The following is a 20,469-nucleotide window of genomic DNA, read 5'->3' as shown; positions in this document are numbered from 1 at the left end:
GGAAATGGCAAAAATTGTGGCGGTGCGAAATTGCATAAGTTATGCATGACTTTATGCAGTTTTCGACAAGAAATGAAATGGCAAAAATTTAGTTATGCAGGATTGCATAAGTTATGCATGAGCTTATGCAGGTTTCGGCAGGAATGAAAATTAAGGCAAAGTGAGACTCAAAAGTTGCATAAGTTATGCAGTTACTTATGCACATTTCAACAAGATTCATATTACAATAAAAAAAAATGCTTTGCAAGTTTGAAAAATACATAAGAATGAAGAAATGTAACCTTGTGAAGCATAAACCATGAGAAATTATCATAAAAAAACACATCAATATATGCAGAATCCATCACATTTGCACCATACAAACTTGTAGAAGTAAGTTCTGCATAAGAGACATTTGTGAATTATGCCATTTCAACTCAAACCCTGCAAATTAACATTCTAGCACATTAAAGCTTAATAAAAATCTGCACAAAGTTGCACTTATCCACAAAAGAAAATAGGCTCTCCAAGTTATGCTAATAAAATGCAGCATGTGCACATTGAATCACACAACCCAATTAAGTTCAAAACCACTAAAATGACCCACTTACCATCATATCAACATGATAGGCACAGATATATAAAAGATACACGCCCAACCTCAACAAAGAAGCAAATAGCATATGCTGCAGACACTTTTTGCTGAAAAAATTTTTCTGCATAAGCCAAGAAGGGGTCCTACAGAGGAAGCAATGAAAATAAACCAATCTTGGGAGAGTTAATGGATAAAATATTAGATTAAGAGTAACTCCCTAGCAGTGCAACAACCTTCATCCATTGAAATACATCTACAAAAGATAAAATTCAACAATGTCAAAAATTGAATTTGGAGAGATTTAAGACAAAAACAAAAGTAATGCAAATAAAAGTAAATCAACAAAAGCAAAATAAAAAACTTGGGGTGCCTCCCAAGAGCGCTAATTTATAATTCTTAGTTGGACTCTTCATGCATTTCACTAAAAAGGAGGTGTGGGTTCAAAGAGCTTGTAAGTGCTTACTCCCTTTATTGAGTCTCCAGTTATATAATGCTTCAATCTATGCCCATTGACCTTAAAATTCCCAGATTTTTCACTCCAAATTTCAATTGCTTCATAAGGGAAAACTTTAGAAACTCTATATGGACCAGTCCACCTTGATTTAAGTTTTCCTGGGAACAATTTCAATCTTGAGTTGAACAACAAAACTGAATCACCTTCTTTAAATTCCTTTTTCCTGAGATGCTTATCATGCCAAACTTTAGTTCTTTCTTTATAAATACGGGCATTTTCATAGGCATCCATCCTCAATTCTTCAAGCTCATTAAGTTGCAATAGCCCCTTCTCACCAACTTGCTTGAGATCAAAATTCAAGGTCTAAATGGCCCAATATGCTCTATGCTCTGGCTCCACAAGTAAATGACAAGACTTACCATACACCAACCTAAAGGGAGTAGTTCCTATAGGGGTTTTGTAAGCAGTCCTACATGCCCATAAAGCATCATCTAGTTTGACAGACCAATCTTTTTGAGAATTGCTCACTGTTTTCTCCAAGATATGTTTGAGTTCCCTGTTAGAAATTTAAACTTGTCTTGAAGTTTGAGGATGGTATGGGGTAGCTATCTTGTGCACTACACCATACTTTCTCATTAAGCTCTCAAATTGCTTATTACAAAAATGTGAACCCCTATCACTAATTACAGCCCTTGGAGCTCAAAATCTACTCAAGACAAATTTCTTCAAGAATTTCACTACCACCTTAGCATCATTAGTTGGAGTTGCAATAGCTTCTACCCACTTTGACACATAGTTGACTCCAACTAGAATGTATTCCCATAAAATCTATTCCCCATACATCGAATAATTCCACCTCAAGAATATTATTTAGAGGCATTTCATCTCTCTTTGTCAGATTTCCACTCCTTTGACATTTATCACATTCTAACACAAATTTCCTTACATCCTTGAAAAGGTTTGGCCAAAAGAAACCAGCCTGAAGAATTTACTAGCTGTTTTAGAGATTCCAAAGTGTCCTCCATAATCAGAAGCATGGCAATGATGCATAACACTCTTTATCTCCTCATCAGGAATACATCTTCTTATTAAACCATCACAACATCTCCTAAAGAGTCAAGGATTATCCCATCTATAAAATTTTGCCTCATGCAAAAACTTTTTCTTTTGTAGCCATGTCTTTCCTAGAGGTAAAACTCCATAAGATAGATAATTCACTAGGTCTACATACCAAGGTAGTTTAGCAACAAGAGAGAAAAGTTGTTCATCCAAGAAAAACTCATCAATAGGAACTGCATCCATTTCTTCATCATCCAATTTCAACCTACTAAGATTATCAGCAACTACATTTTCAGCTCCCTTCTTATCTCTAATTTCCAAATCAAACTCTTGTAGCATTAGAATCCACCTAATGAGCCTAGGTTTAGCCTCCTTTTTACGGAGTAAATACCTAATAGCAGCATGATCTGAAAATACAATCACCTTTGAGTCAATAATGTAAGGTCTGAATTTTTTCAATGTAAAGACAATTGCTAAGAATTCCTTTTCAGTTGTTGCATAATTTGTTTGAGCCTCATCCAGTGTTCTACTAGCATAATAAATAGCATAAGCCCTTTTGTCTTTCCTTTGGCCAAGGGCCAAGAATAGCTCCAATTGCATAATTGCTAGCATCACACATAATTTCAAAAGGTAGACTCAAATCAGGTGGTTTCATGATTGGTGCAGTAATAAGAGCTTGCTTCAACCTACAAAAGGCATCCAAACACTATTGGTCAAATACAAATAGTGTGTCATGACTTAACAAATTAGACAAAGGTTTAGCTATTTTAGAAAAATCCTTGATAAAGAATCTGTAGAACCCGGCATGCCCTAAAAAACTTCGAATTCCTTTGACATTGGTAGGAGGAGCCATCTTTTCTATCACTTCAACCTTGGCTTTATCAACCTCTATTCCTTTGTTAGACACTAAATGTCCAAGCACTATCCCTTCTTGAACTATGAAATGACACTTTTCCCAGTTTAACACAAGGTTAGTATCTGCACATCGCTGTAAAACTTTAGAAAGGTTAGCCAAGCATATGTCAAATGAAGATCTATAAACAGAAAAGTCATCCATAAAAACCTTCATTATATCTTCAATGAAATCTAAGAAGATTGCCATCATGCACCTTTGAAAAGTGGCTGGTGCATTACACAACCCAAATGACATCCTTCTATAGGCAAAGGTTCTATATGGACAAGTAAAAGCGGTTTTCTCTTGATCATTTGGATGGATAGAGATTTTGAAAAATCCCGAATACCTATCTAAATAGCAAAAATAAGAATGCCTAGCCAGTCTTTCTAACATTTGATCAATGAAGGAAAGTGGAAAATGATCTTTTCTAGTGGCAATATTTAATTTTCTATAATCTATGCACATTCGCCAACTAGTCACTGTTCTGGTGGGAATTAATTCATTATTTTCATTTTTTACCACTGTTATTCCACCTTTTTCAGGGACAACATGTATTAGACTCACCCAAGTACTGTCAAAGATAGGATATATGATCCCTGCATCAAGCAACTTCAAAATTTCTTTTTTAACAACTTCTTTCATATTTGGGTTCAACCTTCTCTGATGTTCAATAGATGGCTTACAATTTTCTTCCAAAATAACTCTGTACATGCAAAAGTGTGGACTTATTCCCTTAATGTCATCTATGGTGTATCCTAAAACCTTCCTAAATTGCCTCAACACTCTTAACAACTTATCAACCTCTAAAGTGCTCAAGTTTGCATTTACAATTATTGGATAAGTGTCATTGAGGCCAAGAAATTCATACCTGAGCTGAGAAGGAAGTTGCTTAAGTTCTACCCTAGGTGCATCTTCTTCCTTGAATGATGGTTGCTTAGACTCAACTTTTTCCTTCTGTGTGAGTTGAAAAACTGGAGCAGAAATGAATGGTGGACTACCCTCTAAATGTTGAGCATATGCAGCCACATGAGGGTTGTCATTGTCTATGCTTCCTCCATGAACCAAGCAATTTTCAAGTGGATCTTTCGGATATCTCTTTCTGAAGTGTTCTTCAACCAGCTCATTAATGATATCAATTCTTAAATAAGTATCAGCTTCAGAATGATCCTTCTTCATGGTGTTATTAATATTGAAAACCAATTGATCTTCACCAACTCTAAAAGTCAATTTTTCTCCCTTAACATCAATCAATGCTCCTGCTGTAGCTAGAAAGGGCCTTCCCAAGATAATTGGGATATTAGAATCCTCTTCCATATCCAAGATGACAAAGTCAACAAGAGAAATGTGGGTTGGCTTAAGAGGCACATTCTCCAAAATCCCTTCAGGATACTTAATTGATCTGTCAGCTAACTGAAGAGAAATGTGGGTTGGCTTAAGATCTCCCATGTTGAGCTTCTCATAAATGGAGAGGGGCATAAGGCTAACACTAGCCCCTAGATCACATAAAGCTTTTGTAGAACACGACTCTCCAATATGACATGGAATTGAAAAACTTTTGGGGTCTTTAAGCTTAAGAGGAAGTTTCTTCTGGAGTATGGCACTACATTCTTCTGTCAAAGCTACAGTTTCATGGTCTTCAAGTCTCCTCTTGTTTGAGAGAATTTCTTTTAAGAATTTTGCATAAGAGGGCATTTGTGAAAGAGCACCAATGAAAGGCATATTTATGTATAGCTTCTTCAAAACCTCTAAGAACTTCTCAAATTGCTTATCAAGCTTAGCTTTTTGAAATCTTTGTGGAAAGGGAAGTTGTGATTTGTAAGGCTCTGGAGGTATATACTTCTCTTCCTTCTCTTCAATTTTCTTTTTACCTTTTTCTGCACTTTCTTTCTCACTTTCTTATTTTTCACTCTTATCAATTTCTTTCTCATTTTCTCTCTTCTCACTTTTTTCACTCTTCTCATTTTTTTCACTCTTCTCATTGTTTACAACCTTCCCACTTCTTAAAGTAATTGCTTGATACTGCTCTCTTGGGTTTTCCGGTTGACTTGGAAGAAGTTTTCCAAAAGACTTGGTACCTGAGGAAGATGCTTGTTGTGCAATCTGATTTTCCAATATTCTATTATGTGTTTGCATCTGTTCAATCTTTGCTTTCATCTCTCTCATCTCTTTATCATGCTTAGTTTGGTTAGCAAGAATCTATTGTAATAAAGCTTCTATGGTGGAACTTTATTCTTGCTATTTTGGTGGAGGATTCATATTTCTCTGCTGAAAATTAGGCAATGGTTGCCTATTTTGCTGATATGAAATTCCTTGTCGCTGTTATGGTTGAAGATTCTAATTTGGGACTTGATTTTGCTGATTTCCCCATGAAAAGTTAGGATGACTCCTCCAAGCTGGATTATAAGTTTGAGAGTAAGGATTCCCCATTTGTTTGTTTCCATAATTACCAACATATGCAGCTTGCTCTCCATAGTCTACTCCACAGCTGGTAGTTCCTTCTGCATAAGCAACTTGTTGTGAACTTCCAGATGATGATGATGAACTAACCAACATACTTAAATCTTCCATCTTCTTTGCCAAAACATTTGTAAGTGCATCAAACTTTGCATTAATCATGTTGAATGGATCAAGGTCATACATTCTAGCAGCTTGCCTTTTTTGAGTTGGAGCTGGTCCTCTTGGACTACTCCAAAGATGAGTATTCTTTGCAATTTTCTCCAATAACTCATAAGCTTCATCTTCATGCTTCATAATAAATTCTCTTCCTATTTGAGCATCAATAATCCCTCTAATTGCAGGAGTAACATTGGTGTAAAAATTCTGATTTATCATCCATTTTGGAATGGCATGATATGGACATTGTCTCTCTAATTCCTTCCATCTCATCCATGATTCATAAAGAGTTTCATCTTCTCTTGGTCTGAAAGCTATCATTTGATTCCTCAATTCTTGAGTTTTTCCAGGTGGAAAATATTATGCAAGAAATGCATCAGTGAGTTGCTCCCAATTTATAATGGAGTTGTGAGGTAAAGAATCAAGCCAATCCAATGCTCTATCCTTCAAAGAGAATGGGAATAGCATCAATCTTGCTGCATCATCAGATACTCCAGGTTGTTTTTGCATATCACAAATCATAGCAAATTTCTTTAGATGTGTGTGTAGATTTTCAGAAGAATGTCCACCAAATTGGGAATTTTGAATCATTTGAAGAACCCCAAAATCCATCTTATAGCTATTTGCATCAATTCTTGGTCTTGTTATACTCTCTCTCAAGTCATCAAAATGAGGAAATGCATGATCCATCATACTTCCCTTAGGCACATTAGCATTTATAACCTCTTCACCTTGGGCTGCATTTTCATTGTTTCGATCATTTCCAGCATTACCACCACTAATTCTAATTCTTTCATCAGCCATTTTTTCTTCGATTTCAGTTGCTCTCAAGGCTTTTTTTCCTTTTTCTGGTTTCTTTCTTGTTGGCTCTACCAAATTTCTCAATTTCAGGATTAAACAATAAGGATGTGTCACTTGTGCTTCTAACTCTTCTCATAAAAGATTAAGAGTACCTAAAAAGAACAAACAAACAAAAAATGAAAAGATAACAAAAGTAAAAAAATAAAAAATAAAAAATAAAAAAAACTATAAACAACTAAAATAATCAAGAATTCAATCTTAAACAAACAACTCCCCGGCAACGGCACCAAAAACTTAATGTGGCCCAACAGCAAGTGCACGGCTCGTACAAGTAGTATAAAAAAGATATCGTTCCCACGAGAAGTTGTGTTAATGATCGAATTTTTGATATAATTCCAGAATCTAATGAAAACTACTCACTATCCATAATATTTATAAGAAATTCTAAGTTAATATGGAAATAAGACTTGAGTCTATGCTAAGAACTAAGAAACCCAATACAAGAAAGGTAGGAAATAGGGAAGAAAAGAAGAAGAAGCCAAATCTAATCCAGAAAAGGGAAGTGGCGCCCCCTTGCTCTATTTTCTGATGTTTTCTCTGCCTCTCTCCACTTTCTTCTTCTTTTCTCTCCTTTCTGAAATGGGATAAGGACCTATTTATGTCTTTTTTTTTACACGTAGCCCTAAAATGGTGTGTTTGAGGTAAAGTTCATGTGAGAAAATCTTTTGCCAACTCATTATGAAGAGTTGCACAGGTTATGCAAGTTTCTTATGCAGATTCTATGCAAAATTGGTGGTTCCAGGTGTTTCCCGTGATGTTGCATAAGCTATGCAGGTTGATTTTGCAGTTTCTTCAAGCTTTGGAGACTCTATGAAACTGCATAAGTGGACTGCATAAGTTATGCAGGCCCTTATGCAGTTTTCGACAGGTTTTGGGCTCTCTGTGTAAAGCTGCATAAGCAAGAAGTAAGTTTGCATAAGTCATGCAGTGACTTATGTAGGTTTCAGCAGGCTTGGAAAATTACTTCTTCTCCCTGTGAAGAACTGCACAACTTATGCGGCAAGTTATGCGCATTTCGGCCACTTTGCATTTTTCAGCTTTGAAGCTTTGTTTTTGACATCTTTGGCTATAGGAATCACTCCTCACTGGCATAATTTCTTTTTAGTCGCTCAAAAACACCATTTTACCAACAAAACAAAGCAAAAATTATAATTTAATCCAAGATTGACAATCATGAAAAACTATCTAAATAACTAATAAAATTAGCTAAAAGTGATTAACAAATAAATAAAATGGCCACGAAATTAAACCTAAATGACTATATAAAATGCATGTATCAATAATATTAAGATATAAATTTCATATAATTTATATATGTTCTTCACATTACAAACCTCGTGAAAAAGAAGAAGTAAAATATGAAAGTTTTTCACAAAATTTAAGCCTGATTTATCACGAAGTATAGCACGTATTAAACACAATAAACATATTAATATAGTAAACTATATATAAAATATATATTAATAGATGCTACAATTCATGCAAGCTATATACTTTTTTAATTATATAATTACTTTGTAAAAATATATGAATTTATTTTTACATTTTATATTCGGAAATATAGATTTGTCTAGCTTGATTCAAAAGATAATTATGTTAATTAAAGTTAATAAAAATATTTTTTAGCATAAAATTTCAATTAAATATAAATATAAAATAAAATTTATTATTAAATATAAAATGTTTATGTTAAATCATTATTATATTCAAAACTTTTATTCGTTAATCAAATAAAACTTCAAGTATCATATTGTAATTTATTATTAATTTTTTTAATTTAATTTCACAAAATTAGAAATTATAAATATAAATGTGAATTGATGTAAATCTCTGATATTTTTTATCCAATTGCCCCCTTTTTTTATTATTAGTAAGAAAGCTGTTCACTATAGTTGCCCAGACTGTCACCAAGAGAAGGAAGCTACTACTGTACTAGCTAAATGGAACGCGAATCCAACTCTCCTCTCCCCTACTCAACGTGCGCTTGAGAATCATACCTTTCATACTCGCCCAAGTCGTACCATTTTTTTCTTATATAGCAAGATATACGCATGTCTTCTTATCAACAACTCTTACTGTGAGTGAACAGGTATGAATCAAACTTTATACAAAAGGTAGTGGAAGATGTTTTGAGGAAATTGAATTGCAATTACCTGAATGTTGCCAAACACCCAGTAGGCATTGATTTACGGGTCAAAGATGTGATTTCCTTGCTGAGTCTTGATGCAACCAATGTCCTTATTGTGGGCATCCGCGGGATGGGAGGAATCGGTAAGACTACCATAGCGAAAGCTGTTTTTAATCATCTTTGTCATGGATTTCGAGGCAGCTGCAGTTTTCTTTTCAATGTCAGAGAAGTCTCAGAACAGCCTTATGGATTAGTTCAATTACAAAATCAACTGCTTCATGATACCTTGAAAATAAAAAATTTCAAGATACGTAGTATTGACAGTGGCATCCATTTAATTAAAGAAAGACTTCGTTACAAAAGAGTTCTTGTTGTTCTCGATGATTTGGATCAATTGAAACAAGTGGATGCATTGGTGGGAGACCGTAATTGGTTTGGACCAGGAAGTCGAATCATCATTACAACGAGAGATGCTCACTTGCTAGATCATCTTCAAGTGGTCTTACAATATGAGGTCAGAGAACTGAATCGTAAAGAGTCCCTTGAGCTTTTCAGTTGGCATGCCTTCAAGGTAATACGTCCAGTAGAAGGATATGAGGAGATTTCAAAAGATGTGGTGGATTATGTTGGAGGTCTCCCACTAGCCCTGGAAGTTTTAGGTTCTTATTTGTCCAAAAGAAGCATACCTGAATGGAGAAGTGCTGTGGAGAAATTGAGAAAAATTCCTCACCACCAAATTCAGAAAAAGCTTAGAATAAGTTTTGATACATTAGACGATGATAAAATAAAGGATATATTTCTTGATATTGCGATCTTCTTTACCGGTATGGATAAAGATTATGTAGTAAAAATACTAGATGGATGCGACTTTTTTCCAGAAATTGGTATCAGTGTCCTCATCAGTAGGTCTCTAATGACAATTGATTCCCAAAATAAGTTAGCGATGCATCATCTGTTACGAGATATGGGAAGGGAGATTATTCGAGAAATATCACCTAACGATCCTGGAAAACGCAGCAGACTTTGGTTCCATGAGGATGTTTTGGATGTACTCAAAAAGCACAAGGTAAAAGCTTAATTCTATACTTGCAAAAAGCTTAATTCTATACTGGAGTGCTAACCATTCAATTTGTCGCTTTAAGGGAACGGATGTGGTTGAGGGTCTTATACTTGATGCAAGAGCATCAAAAGATGTATTTGTGAGCACGAAGTCATTCGCAAAGATGACATACTTGAGATTGCTCCAAATCAATGCAGTACATCTTACTGGAGCCTATCGGAATCTTTTCGATGAGTTGAGGTGGTTTTGTTGGCATGAGTGCCCTTTGAAGTCTATACCACCAAATTTACGACTAGACAACCTGGTTGTTCTTGAAATGCAGTTCAGCAACATCAGAAAATTCTCCAAGGAGGTGAAGGTATCAATATATAATAAGCCCTTAATTTTCCTTAAGTTGAATTGTGCAAATTTACATGATTTCAGTTTTTCCAGGTTTACATTATCTGTTTCTTATATTTATCCCTTCTTAAATAGGTTCTCAAGAAGCTGCAGATCCTTGATCTCAGCCATTCTGTGCACCTTGCAAAAATATCAAACTTCTCTGGACTTCCTAGTTTGGAGAGATTAATACTTGGAAGTTGCACGAGTTTAGTTGACGTCCACCAATCTATTGGACATTTGAAGAGACTTGTTTTCTTGAATTTGGAGGGCTGTAAGAACCTAAAGAATCTTCCTGAAAGCATTTGTGACTTGAAATCTCTTGAAATTCTGAACATTGCAGGCTGCTCAAAACTTAGCAGATTGCCAGACCACTTGGGGAACATGGAAGCCTTAACTGAACTTGTGGCGGAGAGAACTGACATTAAACAGCTTCCCTCTTCCATTGGACGTTTGAAGAAGCTTACAAAATTATCACTAGGTGGATTGAAAGATGGCGTGCAATCTATCTCTTGCATTCCTCATTTTTCATCTAGATTATCAAACTCCAAAGCTTTGTTGCCAGCTTCATTCGCTGGCTTAACCTCATTGACAAGACTATTTCTTGCTGACTGTGGTTTAACTGAAGATGCAGTTTCCCTTGATCTTGGGTGTTTATCCTCACTCGTAGAGTTGGATTTAAGAGGAAACAATTTTTTTAATCTGCCTGCTGGTGTTGGCCGCCTTCCTATGCTCAAGACATTGTGGCTGCATGACTGCAGAAATCTCAGATCAATCTCTGAGCTTCCGTCGAGTTTAAAGCAGTTGCTTGCATCCAATTGCACATCATTGGAAAGATTATCATTCCAATCAAAAGAATTGCTTGGATTGTCACTGCTGAAATGCCCAAAACTAGTTGAGATTCGAGGTCTGGAGGGTTTGGAAAATAATCCAATCATTCATGTGGAAGGAGTTGGAGGGTATTCGGAAGAGAATTCTAGGTCACTTTGGCAGGTTCTCTCTCTCTCTCTCTCTCTCTCTCTCTCTCTCTCTCACACACACACACACACACACACACACACTGAAGTAATTAGATTTAATAAGTTTTCTTGAAACAGGAACTGTCCAAGTGTAGGCCTTTAGGCAGTTGTTTCCCTGGCGGCGAGTTCCCATTACGAGCAGATGCGGTCAGCTATAAAGGAAGTGGATCTTCATTATCATTTTGCGTACCAAAGTTTTTACCAGGTGGCATCGATGGGATATCGATTTGGATTAATTATGCAATCATTGACGTAAGAGATTTGTATAAGCCTGCAAATATAGTTATCAGAAACAACACAAACAGGAATGCATCTTATTCATGGAAGATGGCATTTGTCTTCAACTCTGGTGGAGATCATACTTTTTCGAGATATATACCAATTAATAAGCTTCCATTTGCAGTGGAAGGCGGAGAAGAAATAGAATTTTCTGTTCAGGCAGGGGCTGGCACTTTGATAAAAAAATGTTGTGTAGAATTGGTCAGTGCAGATTTCTACACAGAATTCCCCAGCTCAGTCAAAAGACTCTTGCAAGCATGTTATCCCCTCACATAAACATGAATATATCTCTCGTGATTATTTAGTAGAAAGTCACCTCTATATGTGATTTTAGAGAATTACTTTTTAATATATCAGATGTATTGAATAATTTTATGTTTAATAGTAAATGAAATTAATCTCTTTTTCTTTCTCTTTTATTAATAAATATATGTACACGCTGAATGTATTTTCGGGCTTCACACTCCAAAAGTTTGTAAATTATAAATAAAAAGTTATTGTTTATTTTTTTACATATATATTATTAATTATAAATTAAATTAATATACAAAACATAAAATATTTTAAAGTGATTGGCAAACAATAGTTACTATAAAAAAAATAATAAAATTGTAGCATGTATGTATAATTTAATCCCAAATAATACGTAAAACAAAATTTTTTTCTAAACTTAATTTTTTTTATGTTTAAAATTACAATTAATCATTATAAATATATTTAAAATTCATTTTATTATTAAAATTATTTTAATACATGTTATTAATCTATTTTATAATAATATAATTTTTTTATTGTTATAGATAAATATTTGTAAATATTTTTTAAATATTTATTAAACTTTAATTATAAAAAGTTATAATATTATTTTGATTATAGAAAATTAAGTTTATTGTTTTTTATTTGGGAAACAGTTTTGTGATAAAGAAGAACAGTGGAAAAACAACTTCAAGCTATTTTTCAAATTTTAATTAGAAAACTAATTCTTCAGTTATTCATTTAGAAAACTGATACATTTAAACATAAAATTCTATTTTTCAATTTTTTTATAAATTTTTTTAAAAAATTTACTCTAATTTTTCATAAGGGAACAAAATCAAAAAATATTAAAATTTAGTTAACATGATTAGCCATTATTCTTGATTGTCCGAGAAATAAGATTTTTAATTCTTTCGCTTTTCAAACAATAACTTGCCCTAATTTAATTAAATTATTTCTAAAAAATAAACTTATGAGAAAATGGACCATTTGCACCAAACAAGACATTAGTCGGTGATTTAGGTGATCACTTAATGACCAAATTCTTCGTCCCAAAATAAAGCCTATACTCAGCACCTCTTTCTTTAAACCTCTCCTCACTCCTTTCAAGGAACTGCTTTGAGAGTCCTGTATTGAAGACTTTGAAATTCAAATTGAGTTGCCTGATATTCACTTTCATTTACTTTGTCAATGAAGTAATTATGTTGAAATTTGATTTCCATTTAGTTTGATATATAGTCAATACTCTGTCCCGTAACGCAACATTTCAAAGTTCAAATTCGCTTACACTCCACAATGAAGCAAGGAAGAGTGTTTTCTCTCTTGAGAGAAAAACTTCCTCAGTCCTTTCCTTTGGTGAAGATGGTAGTTCGTAGTAATCGTGCTTAAGGAGATTTATCATTTCTCTTTTCCATCTTCGTTTAATCTGTGGTTCGTGTGATTATGATCTAAAGTGTGGGTTCAGAATTTCCCATCTCTGGTTTCTTCATCCCTTGCTGGGGGTGTTGGTTTTCTATGTGAGAATGTCAGATTTAGCCATAAATGAGCTGTGTCAAAGAACTGATTCTCTCTCATGGGACGAGGTAACGTTAGAATTAAATGTAGACAATCAAGCTGCTGAAACGTGATGTGGCCCAACCGCAAGTGCACGGGTCATACAAGTAGTATAGAAAATATATCGTTTCCTCGAAGGGTTGTGTTGATGATTAAATTTTTGATATAAAAATTTATTAATTCAAGCTAATTTTAAAATTCAAGCAATAGATTGATAGAAATTGAGGTGTAAAATCTATATATGCAAAATTAATAATCTAATTACCAATATAAATATTCAACTAAATTTGTGATAAATTGTAATGAAAAAATTGAAATATGGCAAGATTTAAAATGACAAGCAATTAAATTCGATTAGAAATTAACAATGATAAAAGGGAGATTCCGAAGTTTGGGAATTCATATTCAAGCTATTTTGGGATTTTTAAATTGGTTATCCAATCTTATGGAAATTATGGGTTTTAAGGGGATTAATTCTTAAATCCTCTAAATATCCTTTCGAGTGAGACAAAGAGTGTCTTAATTAACTTAATCCTACTTTTGTAGAGTTAAAATTAATCAAGACCCATCAGGTTCTTTAATTAATCTGTAAATCCTCTTAATCCTTAGTCTATTTCTAGGTCTAAGTTAATCAAGTCTAATTTCTTGATTATCTATCATAGAGTTTTCTCCTTTCGGTGATTCAACCATGGATTAAGAATAATACTTAATGGGATCCTACACTATGCATGTCATTAAGCACACAAGAAATGGATAAAACCTCATAAAAATCACAAAATATGAATTACCCAATTAAAATCCACAAAATATCTCAAATATTACATCCCAACTTCAGAATCTATGAAAAACTACTCATTATCCATAATAATTACAAGAAATTCTGAGTAAATATGGAAATAAAACTTGAAACTATATTAAGAACTAAGAAACCCAATACAAGAAAGGTAGAAAATAGAGAAGAAAAGAGGAAGAATCCAAATCTGATGCAGAAAAGGGAAGTGACGCCCCTCTTGCTCTATTTTCTGACGTTTCCTCTGCCTCTCCCCTTTCTTCCTTCCTTTCTCCCCCCCCCCCCCCCCCCCCCCCCTTAAGGACGCTATTTATATTCCTCTGACAAGTAGTCCTAAAATAGTGTGTTTGAGGTGAAGTTCACATGAGAGAATCTTTCTGCCATCTCATTATAAAGAGTTGTACAAGTTGTTCAAGCTTCTTATGCAGGTTCCATGTAAAATTGGTGGTTCCAGGTACTTCCCGTGATGTTTCATAAGTTATGCAGGTTGGTTATGCTGGTTTTTCAAACTTTGGAGTTTTTTATGAAACTGCATAAGTGGACCGTATAAGTTATGCAGTTGGTTATATAATTTTTGGCAGGTATGGTGCTCTTTCTATGATGCTGTATAAGCAAGGAGTGAATCTGCATAAGTCATGTAGTAACTTATGCAAGTTTCGGCCAAAGTAATTGTCTCCTCCGTGAAGTTGCATAAGCAGGGCGTGAACCTGCATAAGTCATGCAGGTAAGTCATGTAGATTTCAGTAGGTTTAAGAATTTGCTTCTTCTCCCTGTGCAGAACTGCACAACTTGTGCAGCAGATTTTGCACATTTCGGCCATTTTGCATTCTTCAACTTTCAAGCTTTGTTTTTGATATCTTTGGCTATAGGAATCACTCCTCACTGGTATAATTTCTTTTTAGTCCCTCAAAAACACCATTTTAGATACAAAACAAAGCAAAATTATAAATTAACTCAAAATTAATAATTATGAAAAACTATCTAAATAACTAATAAAATTAGCTAAAAGTGACTAACAAATAAATGAAATGGCCATTAAATTAAACCTAAATGACTATGCAAAATGCATGTATCAAATACCCCCAAACTCAAATCTTTGCTTGTCCTTAAGTAAACTTTAAAATATAATGCAATTTTAGGGATGCCTTGTCTAAAGAGCTATGAAAATCATCTATTAAAGTAACTTAACATACCTTTAGCCATATCAACAATCCATATACCAATCCTTCAAGATGCAAAGAATCTAATGCTTATCAAGCTTTCATCGCTTAGCCATCAAGTCAATTATCATCCAAAATTCTCAAACAAACCAATTAAAAGAGAAAGTCATGCTCAAAAAGAATTCTAGAACAATCAATAGCCAAAGTCTCTATATAGAATGATGGAATTTAATGAGTGAATGAATGAATTTCCAATCCCATAGGCAAACTCCCTACTCCTATCTTCACTAATGTAGCAAGTACTATCAAGAGAACAAAGGTCTTTTAGGGATGTAATGGAGCTATGGGGTTCAAAATGAGGTTAAGAAGGAAAAGGGGATTTAAAGCATGAGAATATTTTCAATCTTGAAAACATAAGGTACACTTATGTTTTTTATTTTTTTTTTTTATATATATATAAATAGGAGAGAAATATACAATGAGAATTTTCAAGTGCTAGCATATTTTACAAAATACATAAAATGGAGGGACACTTTGATACTTTACACTTGTATCTTGCATCTTCTCTTGATGATTGTCCCTAAAAATGCCACCCCCAAACTCATTTCCTTTAATTACTTTGGGTGGATTTCTTTCAATTTAAATGACAATAGTGAAAAGCACATATACTAGCACTTTTACAAGATGACAAGCATTTCTTCTCCCTTTCATTATTATTTTTTTTCTTTTTTTTTTTGTATATATAGTGTACCTAATATTATAAATAATTATTCTCATGAAAAGGGTTAGAGTGTTTGGTTCATTGGCTAGGTAGCAATAAGGGTTTCAAGAAAAATTTAAAATATAAAGGCTCAAAGGGGTTTATAAGAGTTAGTTATAATGAGAAGAAAAGCCCAAGGTTTAAAATGAGAAGGTTTAAGTCAAAGAATGCCTAATCATCTCTCTTTTCAAGTACAAGCTGGTATTTCGCTTTGAAAGATTTAGAAAATTTGTTCTAGGATTAGTGAGACATCACTTAACTACCTTTTATCCTATAGCTCTCTTTAAGCACTCCAATCTCTAAATGACTGGTTGGGTGGCTTTTTGGCTAAGAAGATATAGGCAAAGGATGCACACTTCAAAACTTTGCACCTCTTATGAAAACTTTCAATCCACAAACCCAACTAAAGGTAAGTCAGATCACTCTCATAAGCAACTTCTCATTACTCAAGGGATTTGATAAAAGATTTTATTTCATGAATGCATAATTCCTAAAAATGAGCAATGCATTAACTAAATGGAAGAAATCTATTTGTATGCAATATGTACAATTTCTAAGTGATGTATAATGTGTATGTGAATGTGCTATATATGTATGTATGTATGTGTATGTAAAATATTTACAATATATATATATGCAAATGGAATGGGATGAGATGTTCTTGTACTCAAAATGTGAAAAATTTAGCAAAAATCGAAATGCACACCCCCAAACTCAAAATTGGACATTGTCTTCAATGTCTAAGGTAGTGCAGCAGGATTTGTTAAATTTAAAAGCAAAGATAAGGAGGTACCTGGCATAGAGCAGTAATTTAGCATCTAAAATGTGAATAGAAAAGACGATGATGATGCATAAGGAAGCTGCACAGGTTATGCAGAATAAATGCTTTGCAGAATAGTTGCATAAGGAGACTGCATAAGCTGTGCAGGATGGCATGAGTTGCATAACGGACTGTACAGGCTATGCAGAATAGTTGCATAGGAGAAATATAAGCAGCTGCATAAGCAGTTTCATAGCCTGTGCAGTATACTGAATAGCTGCAGCATAATGATATATTAAGGAAAAACTTGAAAACAACTGCATAGGTATGTAAATATATACAATCTATTATCAAGCATGCATAAAGGAACAACAAAGGAAAATAGAAACAATGAAAAACCAGTGGAATATCCATCCAATTGTATTTCAAGGAAATAAAATTCAAAATAAACTAAAATTGTTCTAGCACATTTAAAATAAAAACTCCTAGAAGTTAAATAAGAGCAAAATAAGAATTAATATATTTCTATGGCTTTGCCCTTGTCCAAAGGTGCTGCTAGTGGACTGGATGGAGGTTGCTGCTGCTGAAGGGATGGTGCTGGAGGTGGTGATGGAGGTGGAGGTGGCATACCCAGAAAAGCCATGAGCAGCTTCATCATCTCTTTCAACTATTTCTGCTTATCCCTAGTCTCCATAATAAGATCGAAGAGATGATCATGATGGTCTTTAAGGGTATCAAGACCAGATTCAAGCTTCCTATCCACAAAATATATATCATCACTAAGCCTTTCAAGATAAGTGAATAAGGCTTTAGTGTTTAAGGGAGGGGGTGCTGTGGAGAAGGAAGGTCCAGCTACAGAGGGTGTTGGCTGTGCAGATGCTGCTGGGATATCTTGTGCAGACTGTGCAGGATCAACAGAAGACTGTTGGACTAGTGGTGCAGATTGGGCCTCTGGTTGTGCAGATGGTCCTGCATCTGTTGTTGGTTGTGCAATGTCAGATAGTGGCAAACTAAATCCAGTCTTGTATAAGTGAGGAGAATCAAAATATAAAGTGTCTGAAAGTGCAAGTAAGGGATGCTCTTCTGGATGAAAGCCAAAATGTTTGGCTGTAACAGTTATAAGGCCACCTATGATAATATCACCTATAGATTTGGTAGCAGTGTGCAACACATGTTCACAAAAGAAATAACCAGGAGATATTTTGACTTTGTGAAAAGCACACCAAAGCATGAATAGGTCAAATTTGCCAACAGCACCAGAACTAGTCCCTCGGCCTAAGATGGTGCTAGTAATAAGCCTATATATTAATCTAAGGGCCGGGTCTATTATTTGGGAGGTCTTGGATCTGCCAGCATAAAAGCCCTGAGATTGGTTTGTAATATCTCTCTAAAACTGAAAAACATTCCAAACTCCTTTATCTGCTACCTCTGTGCTTGTGTATGGGACCCTAAATAATCCATCAATAGCACACCCAAAGATACTATGAAATTGGTCCAATGATAACTCCCTATTTTGCCCTAAGCATCTATATTTCATAGTTGGCTTGTAATCCATCTCATGCAGTTTCAAGGTAGCAGAAAATGAGGATATAAATTCCAAAACTAGGGCTGGATAAACTAACTCCTGGGTATGCACAAATTCCATCCAACCTAGACCATCAAGATAGGCAACAACACTATCAAATAAACCAACAGATTGGAGGGCATCTACAGAAATGTACCTAGTGGGTTGCACTTTTTTATCCTTTAAATGCTTAAAAGTTGCCTTATGGATTACATCAAGAAGAGGCCAAGGCAATTTAGATACCCGTGTTGTAGCTGCTAAAGATTGCTTCTTGCTAGAGGAGGGAGATTTGGCTTATAGGGTAGAGGCAGAAGCACTAGCCCCTTGTCGTTTGGAAGTCGTAGTCCTTGGGTATTTAGGTGGAGGCTCATAAGTAGGAGTTGCAGGTGGGTCTTTGCGTTTTGCGGGAGGTGGCGCAGATGCCATGGTTCAGATTTTCTTGGACCGAATTCTCCTTTTATAGGTAGGTGGTTGAGGAGGTGGAGAGGTTTGCAGTGGAGGGAATCCGGATTCGGGGCTTGGATGGCGAGGGGCATGACTTGGAGGGGAGAGCCATGAGGAAAAAGGGGTGGGGTTTCCATGAAGATCAATGATGATGGGGATGGAGGAAGAGAAGAAGAAAAGAAAAGAAATAGAGGAGAAATTGGGGTTTTGGTCGGTGAAAAGAGAGGGAAATGGGCAATGGTGTCGGGAAAAATGGGGAGAGGGGAGGTTATGAACAGTAATTACTTGAAGTGGAATATGGGAAATTGGGTGTGTGAAAAATTTTGATTGGCACAGGACATGCGAATTTTTGCATAAGGGGAAAATGGATGTGCATAACTTATGCAGGCGTTTATGCAGGTTTTGGCAAGAATGGAAATTTATAAAAAGTTAGTTGTGTAAGAGTGCATAAATTATGCATGCTCTTATGCAAGTTTTGACAGAAAAGAAATCCCATTAAATTTGGTTATGCAGTAGTGCATAAGTTATGCACTTGGTTATGCAAAATTCGACAGAAATGGGGATTTCAAGAAATTAAGTTATGCAAGAGCGCATAAGTTATACACACACTTATGCAAATTTCGACAAAAATGGAAATAGAAAAATTTTAGTTACGCAGGATTGCATAAGTTATACAAGAACTTATGCAAGTTTTGGCAAGAATGAAAATTTAAAGCAAACTAAGACCCGAAAACTGCACAAGTTATGCAGTTACTTATGCAAAATTAAATAGGGTTCAATTCACAACAGAAGTGCATTAAAAAATTGGAAAATGCATGAGAATGAAGAGATTCAACCCTGTGAAGCATAAATCATGAAAAATTATTATAAAAAACACATCAACAAATGCAGAATCCATCTCAATTGCACCATACAAGTTGTGATAGTAAGTTCTGCACCATAAATATTTGTGAACAGTGCCATTTTAACTCAAATCATGCAAATTAACATTCTAGCACATTAAAGTTCAATAAGAATCTGTATAAAGTTGCACTTATTCACCAAAGAAAATAAACACCCCAATTTATACCAATTAAATTCAATATGTCCAAATTGAATCACACAACCCAATTAAGTTCAAAACCACAAAAATAACCCATTTACCATAATATCATCATGATAAGCATAGATATATAAAAGAAATATACCCAACCTCAATAAAAAAGCAAATAGCATATGCTGCAGAACCTTTTGCTGAAGAGTTTTTCTGCAAGCCAAGAAGGGATCCTGCATAGAAAGCAAAGAAAATAAATCAATTTTGGAAGAGTTAATAGATAAAATATCAGATTAAGAGTGACTCCCTAGCAGTGCAACAACCTTCATTCTTTGAAATACATCTACAAAGACAAAATTCAATAATGTCAAAAATTGAATTTGGGAAGATTTAAGACAAGAATAAAAATAATGCAAATAAAAGTAAATCAATAAAAGCAAAATAAAGGAACTTGGGGTGCCTCCTAATAGCGCTAATTTATAGTCCTTAGCTGGATTCTTGATGCATTTCACTAAAAAGAAGGTGTGGGATTAGAAAGCTTGTAACAACTTGCTCCCTCTATTGGTTCTCTAGTTATGTAATGCTTTAATTTATGCCCATTGGCCTTAAAATTCCCAGATTTTTCACTCCAAATTTCAATTGCTCTATAAGGGAAAACTTTAGAAACTCTATATGGGCCAGTCCGTTTTGATTTAAGTTTCCCTGGAAACAATTTCAATCTCGAGTTGAACAAGAAAACTGAGTCACCTTCTTTAAATTCTTTTTTTCTGATATACTTATCATGCCAAACTTTGGTTCTTTCTTTATAAATGCGGACATTTTCATAGGC

The 20,469-nt window shown here is 34.6% G+C and overlaps 1 protein-coding gene and 1 non-coding gene across 2 annotated transcripts; both read left to right on the top strand.

Annotated features, from left to right (window-relative positions):
- The first annotated feature begins 5,824 nt into the window (after window positions 1-5,824).
- LOC131181274 (small nucleolar RNA R71) lies at window positions 5,825-5,931 on the top strand. The gene has a single exon (XR_009149900.1). It is a non-coding gene; the product is annotated as a small nucleolar RNA R71 (small nucleolar RNA).
- Window positions 5,932-8,403: 2,472 nt separating this feature from the next.
- On the top strand, window positions 8,404-11,690 carry LOC110663160 (disease resistance protein RUN1-like). The gene is made up of 4 exons (XM_058148166.1): window positions 8,404-9,650; window positions 9,727-10,002; window positions 10,119-11,015; window positions 11,120-11,690. Exons 1-4 carry the CDS (start codon window positions 8,715-8,717, stop codon window positions 11,594-11,596), a joined length of 2,586 nt encoding a protein of 861 aa, XP_058004149.1. The 5' UTR covers window positions 8,404-8,714; the 3' UTR covers window positions 11,597-11,690.
- The last annotated feature ends 8,779 nt before the right edge of the window (window positions 11,691-20,469 follow it).

Source organism: Hevea brasiliensis, chromosome 6, assembly GCF_030052815.1.
Source record: "Hevea brasiliensis isolate MT/VB/25A 57/8 chromosome 6, ASM3005281v1, whole genome shotgun sequence".
NCBI classification, from domain to species: domain Eukaryota; kingdom Viridiplantae; phylum Streptophyta; class Magnoliopsida; order Malpighiales; family Euphorbiaceae; genus Hevea; species Hevea brasiliensis.
This window is presented reverse-complemented; position numbering and strand designations above follow the sequence as displayed.

What these genes read in the sequence shown, in the direction of transcription:
- LOC110663160 (XM_058148166.1), top strand. Translation starts at nt 8,715, where the DNA reads ATGGGAGGAATCGGTAAGACTACCATAGCGAAAGCTGTTTTTAATCAT. An exon ending in ATGTACTCAAAAAGCACAAG is followed by an intron (nt 9,651 to 9,726) that starts GTAAAAGCTTAA and finishes TGTCGCTTTAAG; the next exon opens with GGAACGGATGTGGTTGAGGG. An exon ending in AATTCTCCAAGGAGGTGAAG is followed by an intron (nt 10,003 to 10,118) that starts GTATCAATATAT and finishes CTTCTTAAATAG; the next exon opens with GTTCTCAAGAAGCTGCAGAT.